At 48.6% G+C, this 7,583-nt stretch overlaps 1 protein-coding gene across 1 annotated transcript; it reads right to left on the minus strand.

Moving 5' to 3' along the window:
* Positions 1 to 4,360: 4,360 nt before the first annotated feature.
* On the minus strand, positions 4,361 to 6,867 carry FSUBG_1389 (Rpb7-binding seb1; the record flags this gene model as incomplete). Its single annotated transcript, XM_036678827.1, has 6 exons — positions 4,361 to 4,825; positions 4,877 to 5,045; positions 5,097 to 6,060; positions 6,165 to 6,264; positions 6,435 to 6,680; positions 6,748 to 6,867. The coding sequence occupies 6 exons, from the start codon at positions 6,865 to 6,867 to the stop codon at positions 4,361 to 4,363; spliced, it is 2,064 nt and encodes a 687-aa protein (XP_036543099.1).
* Between the last annotated feature and the right edge of the window lie 716 nt (positions 6,868 to 7,583).

Genomic DNA, 7,583 nt, shown 5'->3' on the forward strand with positions numbered 1-7,583 from the left:
AGAGTATTTTGTCCATTGCCCACATTCATGCAGCTGCATTGAGGTCCAGAGCCAATCTTGACTTCCTTCGCTCCGGAGGTGCCAAGAGGCTCGAAGCGAGGAACGACCCGGTTGATGAAACAACTGGCCTCGGTCGTTGGACAAACAACTCAGTCGCTGACTGAAACGAGTGTTTTCTTTGCACCAGGAACGCTGTGGCACGGCCAAGACGGATGTGCGTTGCGCAAAGTTGCGCGTTGCGACGAGCATATTCACCTCGACTTTCTTTTTAGGCCGCATCGTACTACGCGCCAAGTGCAGCCTCCGGTATGACTGGTGGATGGGCGGCCTTCACTTGCCCATGCAGTATACCGCCTGAAGAATATCTGATCCATGGGAGGCTGCAGAATGCTCAACCTGCATGTCTGCTTAATCAAGCCTTGTCGTACGCTAATATTTATGGCTTCCGAGCAGACCGTTTTCTTCCTCATTCATGAACCTTGCAGATCGTGAGCGACATCACATATGTGAGCCCAGTAACACAGCTACTGGTTTCAAGGAGGCGTCGTCATTTTTGTGTCGCCAGGAGTCGCAATTCAAATTTACCTTTCACCCGTGTGTCCATGAAATTCTACAAGCCTCGATGATTGACGCGTCCTGTCAATCAAATCTGGACACGAACAAAGCCTCGTTGACTTGATTTCGGAATCCGATGTATGTCAGAGGACGCGCATTTAGTCGTCCAGCCCTATTATGTTTCCAAGTCGATCATCCAATATACCAAGGCGGCGACTACCGATGCCGACACTTTTGATGCCACAGATGTGAATCTTGGCTCTTGGCTGATGGTTTTCTTTTCCACACGCCCGACCTTGGCCAGATGAACCAAGACTTGACAGCCAAGAGCCAAGACATGTGTTCTCGATGTTCGATTTCTGTTGCCGCCACCAAACCATACGATGTTTCCATGTCCTGCGTGTTGTACCAAGACCTGGATTTGGGGGTATATCAACAGGGTCTTCGTCTAGACTCATAGGGGAACATGAGTATTTGTCCAGATCGCTAACATATATGCACACGTTTGCAAGCTGAGCCTGGGCAGCATAATACCTCCTTGTCCAGACCGTGTAAAACAGCATGAAAGTATAGATCCAGACTTTTATCAGTCCACTCTGAAGCTACATACGGCGGAACTCCCCTTGCCGTTTTTGGCACCGATTGAGGCAAGAGTGGATAGATGATATTTACAATTGAGCTCTCTGTTTTCCGTCTTGGCTCGAGTCGGTCAGTCCCGTGGTGCTTCGGTTTCGCTGTGACCTTTGCTTTTTTCCCCGGTCATGCAAGTACGTGCCTGGTGGAAAGTTTCTGGATTATCTTGGTATGGATGACATGCATGCACGCTGAAGGGATGGATGGACCTCGAGTGGCTCCGTTAATTTCGGACTTGACAGGAAGCAGATATTTGTTTTTCTGTCGTCGCGATTTGAGCGGCAGGCCAGTGGGTATGAAGTAAGATTACAGCGTGCTTTGGGCGTGGGATGGGCATATGAATGACTATGGTTTCAGTTCAGCGCGGAGTGTTTACTGTAATCGATTGATCGATTGATTGGTATGCAGTCGGATATTGCGCTGGAGCCAAACTGTGGATGAAGGGATCCATCCGCGCGACAATTAACTACTTACCTTAGTTAGTTGCATCTCAAAGGGTTTAGCTGCTGCGTCACTTTAGCACAAGGGATTTCTAATTTTGGGGCTTCGAGACAAGTGCGATATGTGTCTCTTGTTAAGTTAAGACCATGCAAGTTGTTACGTAGCGGCAGATAATGATGGACATCCCTGACTGAGCATGTTGGTTGTTTATCTTTTCTGCATTACCTGAAATGCGTAATTTCGAGGCTGAAGGGGTAGAGACGTCGCAGCCAGTCAAGCTCTGAGTCAGTTTACGTACCTTGTCTCAATAGAGAATACTCACCATACTAGTTAATACTTCCACATCAAATAGCAACTGTCATATCAAAGTCTATATCTAAAAGGACCGTCGGTGATCAATCCAACCTAGTCAGGGGGAAATCTCGCACTATACCCCAATCGAGCCCCATGGGGGGGGGGGGAACCGAACCTTGTTTCTGACAACAGAGGAAGAGTAACAAGACAGTTATCCATTGGAAACGGTATCGATGAATGTGAATGAACGGCATTAATGAGTTCATTGCTGCCTGGAAGGATGGCGCTGTCGATCTGTCGACTTTATTTTAGCTACCGACGGTGAGGGCTGCGATCGTCACAGTCTGTCTTGTCTTGGCGGTGCAAGTGTTGTTGGTGAGTACTCCAGGGATGAGACGATCGTGATCGCTTTGACGTGCTCGTGAGGAGTTAGAGGGAGGGATGGTAAGATTACTGCGACGATCGAAATGCTGGTGAGAGCGGTGGGTTTGGTGGTGGTTACCCTGTACCAGGCTGAGATATAGCGACCCGGGGCAAGGGGGGATGATACTTGTTGCAATGTATAACTTTGGCTTCTGTTGTCTGGTCATGTGGCTAGGAATGAATTACAAGCACGGGGCGGTACATTGAAGTAGGGAGTTTAGTTCAAACTGAGTTAAGGTGATATGTTGTGTTGACATAAAGAGCCCATATTCATTCACATAACGAGGCTGACAGCGGTCTCGTGCTTCAGGCAATTATATAATTTATTTAAATAACAAATCAAACTAAAAGGAAAACAAGAGGCCATAGCCAAGCTATTATGTGATATGTATAAGTTAAAAAGAACGACACTTTTATTCATTCAGTAGAATTAAGTTTAGCCAAGTCATAGGACTATGCAGAAAGATCTATCACCTGAGATACCCAGTCTGTACGAGCACAAGGAGAGAAATTCATTGGAAACAAATACAAGTGGTATCATTGCTGCGTTATCCAGATATGCACTGTCAAGACATCGATGCCAACAAGTTTGAAGCACTTCCCGGTTTAACCATTCGATGTGATCCAGGAAAAAGCCATAAAGGCTTCCAGATACACGCACAGCTCATAAGTACGGAGACATGAAGACAAGCAAAGAAAAACGAGGGCAAACGAGAAAAAACATAGCTACATGAATAAACATCTTCCTCTAAAAACAAACGAAAAAGAGTATCGAAGTGATTGACAGCACATCAGTGCCCCCAGGAACGAGTCGTCACTGTTGAGACTTGGAATGGCCTCACCGTGACCGGTCAGGATGTCGCAATACGATTCGACTCTATAGCCATTATGAGAGAAGTAAAGTCATTGTTACTAACGGATGGGAAGGCTTTTTTCTCTGTATCGGATGTGGTGAGTGATTCAAGCTGTGAGGCGATACACCCGATGAGGGATGACACTCGATCATACAGAGCCACAAGTTACTCATACAAACATAAATACAAATTGGAATGAAAAAAATCACACATGAGACCTTATTTATCGGAATTGAAAGATAAATAGGACATGTCTGTACAAACACACCGATGACAGTCGAGGTCAAGTTCTGAGTTGATTACCCTGCAGGCATGTGGGGATACCGTCAGATCATGTAACTCGACAAGAACGAGACAACAAGACTTGTTCAGAACAATAAAGCATATAGGGGATGCTGATAATCCACGTGAGAGCATATCTAAAAAAAAAGACAATGATGAAGACTTCATTCCTAGAGCCAATATGTCACCCTCCCGGTTTACACCCTTCAAACCTCACGATCGTTGATCACAAGGGCTTCACTCCTAAGAGATATGCTGCTAAATAACAGGAAACAGAAACCAAATATCTTGAGATTGTTTACTAGTCGCACTCGCTATGAAAAGCTCTCGAAGCAAGTCTTGGTAACAAACACCCAGTAAAAAAACAAACGACATATTGTATCCAGAAACAACGAGATATATAGGACATTAAGGTAGGAAGTAAATGCGAAAGGACATCATCAATATGGCAAGCTTCCCAACGTACAAGACTGGAACTTGGGGGCACCACTGAATCACACCCAGCGACTACAATGGCAAAACCGAACTTACAAGCACGACTTGACAAGGCACAAGCATTTAGTGGAATAGCATAACTTTTCATTTGTAGCCAACAAAGCTACGTGGGTCAAGAGACCTTCATCAAACAAACAAAAACACATCTGGTCGTCAATGCGCCTGCTCGAAGCCGCCAATCACGACTGTTTGCCCATCAACTGATGCAAGAAACCGTCTCCCGAAGCCAAGTCCTTGTATAGGCCTTGGAACCATGTTGTCAACGCCGCCTTCTTCGCTGCTCACAGCAACCAGGGAAATCAACAATAAAACAACAAATGTCCTCCCATTTCCATACCTGGGTATCATTACATAATCTTGTGCGTCATCCTGGAAAGGAGCCCTTAGTTATTTGTGGGATCAGGGAATGTGAAGCCAGCGGGAAAGTTTGGCATGCCGTTGGGCAGTGTGCCAATCCCAAAGGGGAACGAGGCAACCATGCCCTGTCCATCCTGAGCAAGGTCGCGGTGATCGTCACGACGATTGTGGCCGTTGGAGCCGTTATCTCTACTTCGGCGCCAACGGGAGAGGTCTTCGTCCCGATTGCGAGTTGACTTGGGTCCGTTGCTACCGCCCTTGTCCGTTTGCATGCGTCGACTGATGGCCTTGGATGAGACTCCGGCTCCTATCTCGATATCGGGCTCCTCTACCGCCAGGCCACTCTCAATGGGTTGTCCACCGCTGCCGCCAAAGGGGGCGGTCAACATCCACTTGCGATCAGCTTCCGTCAACTTATGGATAGGAATAACGCTGACACCCGTTGAATAGTCGCTACAGTCCCGAGGGCCGAAACCGACACCCCAACGAGTCTGATAAAGTTAGCTCGAATCAACATCTAAAGGCAGACTACAGTCACTTACACGAAGGGGCACTTCTAGGTTGCGGGAGTCCTCGGTGCCTTGCTTGGCGTTGACAGCATCCTGTCGGCTAAGCATCTTCACGAAAGCATGCCGCTTGTCCTTGTTGACAATGCATGTTTGCACCGTACCGAAGCGGCCAAAAATGCCGCGCAATTCACTCTCAGAGCAGCTGTTCCTTGGTTAGTTATCGCAACACGAATACATATGAGGATACACATACGTTACTCCACCAACAAACAATGTTCGGCTATAGACCTTGATGCTTCCGGGTGGAATATTTGGATCGTAATCAACCCATTTGTCGGCTGAGCCTTGTTCTTGAAGCGGGGTCTCACTTCGTCCACGGTGTCCATGAGGGCTACGCTGGCGATATTCACCTCCACGGCGGTCATCATGACGACCACGGTTAGGAGAGTCACGGGTATAGTCTAGGCGATCACGTCCATTTCTAGGAGAGCCACGACCACCCCAGCCACGGTCAGGAGATCGTGAACGAGAACGCCCATGGAATCTAGGAGGAGATCTTGTATGGCCGTAGCCTGGCATACGTGAATCCTCTGGCTTGCCTGAAGGGCCACCCCATGCAGCTTGACCAGGAATTTGAGGACTCTGTCCATAAGGGGCAGGCTGCTGAACAGGGAGAGCGCCAGCAGCAGCCGCGGCTCCTGCGCCACCCATACTTTGAATGAGAGCAGGAATCTTATCAAATGGAATACCTTGGTCAGCGAGCGCCTTAATCAGCATGATCTGCTGCTGGGTGCTTGGATCAAGCCCAAGGCCAGGTGCTGCACCGGGCATGGCCCCGTTGGCCGGATTAGGTTGGTTACTTGGGTTGTTCAGAGGAGAGCCTGCATATCCATTCTGAGCCCCCATATGTGGGAGGCTGAAAGGAAGAGACGGCACATTTACGGGCTGCGACGCCGAAGGATACGATACAGGCGGCGTAGCAGATGATACTGGTTGAGGTGGCGCGGCAGTTGGCAGGTTATACGGCGCTGTGGGAGCCGGCAAGGGGTTGGCAGGAGGGGCGGTCGTGTTTTGACGAGCGATGTTAGCCAAAGCCTCAAGAATAGATGTGCCGCTAGGAGCTGGAGGAGCTGAAGTCGTAGCCGGAGCTGAAGCGCTGCCATGCTGCGAGCCTAGCACATTGGGAGGCGGGCTACCGGGAGGAGTTGTCGATTCATCTATAACATCACATGGGTTAGACTACAAGTTGATTCGAGGCAGTAGAGCAGTACCGCTTGGGCATATAACGCCAGGTGTGATACTGCTTGCGTGAAAAACGTACTCTGTGGTGGTGCGTTGAGCTTCTCTCTAAAAGACTCGAGCATTGGTGTAGGGAACGTCTGGCCCTTCTCCCAGATATCAAGGAGCTTCTTAATCTTTTCCTACACAGTGGATTATGTGTGAGTTACGATCCAAATAAGCAGTACGAAGGTTAAGTATGTCAAGGAACGAAGGTCATCAACAGAAGTGCCTTGTAAGGTGCTCCAGTATGCGTGGCACGTGGCAGTGACTGGTTGCCAGCTACATGAGGGTGATAGTCAGATATGCGTACCTTTTGTTCTTCCGGGGCGGATTGCAGGATGTCATTCATCAAAACAGGCATGAGTTCTGTCACTCGGTTGACGCCAGCGGCATAGGTCCCATCCGGGGCAGAGCTGTTAATTGTCTGTGCCTGTGCCTTGGCTTGCTCGAGCCATTTCCGGGTTACAGAGTCTACGACGTAGAGTACCCCCAACTTGTGTGTTCCTGGTGTCTTTTTGAAGTGTGTAAAGATTTTCTGGATGAGGACGGATTCAGCCTGTTGGGACAAGCGGTTAGCGATTGTTTGGCATTGAAGTAAATGGAGATGTTTGGTTAAACCTTACCTGGATGTTGGAAACGCAAAGAGAGGTCAAACTGGTGATGCGAGATCCGGACACACCTGGCGGCTTTAAGTTGAGCATAGCCTGGAGACCAGCCTCCAAATCCGCGACTGCGGACGCCATGTTGATTTGTTTGAAGTGATTGTGATGTTTGTAGTGCTTGTACGGTAGACTGGAGTAGTCGACGAGCTACGCGTGATGCCTCAAAACGTGATGCACTCCAGATATGGTCCGACAGTGAAATGACCAGAGGTGGGCGATACCACTTGAAATGAAATGCCTGCAGCACGAGGGAAGCGAGGCAAAGGTAAGAGATGCAGAAGAGTACGTCTGTCTGAATCAAGATTTCTTTGTCGCGTTATTCAGGTACGAAAGCTTAAGCGGGTCCTTCCTTCCTTAGGTGGGCAGGTAGAGATTTTTTCTTTTACGCAGTCGCGACTGGCGAGATAGGTAGTACGAGAGCAGTCCCAGTTATTGTAAGATAAAGGAATGTATCAGCTGGAAATATGCGACGCAAATACAAATAGAGAAGGCAGGCCTCAGGAGTACGGGTACGACTTGTGCGAGAGAAAGCTCTTCTACTGTTTGCGTCAGGAGCGCGACGAGTCACGAGATTGTGCAGTGAGCGATGAAGCCAACAGAGATCGTCAAACGAGGAAAAAGTTGTCAGTACTAAAGACAGGTCGGAAAATAACTGCACTGGCGTTGTTTGCGTGTTCGCCTCGATGGGCGTTGTCGTCAAGAGTGATGCTGCTCTTTTCTTGGTTTGTGAGGTGATGATGGATGAAGTGGGAGGAGAAAAGCTGAGGCGAAAGAGCGTGACAGGTGGGGCAGCCTTT

The sequence above is a fragment of the Fusarium subglutinans genome (assembly GCF_013396075.1).
Source record: "Fusarium subglutinans strain NRRL 66333 chromosome Unknown NRRL66333_c0000007, whole genome shotgun sequence".
Classification (NCBI taxonomy): domain Eukaryota; kingdom Fungi; phylum Ascomycota; class Sordariomycetes; order Hypocreales; family Nectriaceae; genus Fusarium; species Fusarium subglutinans.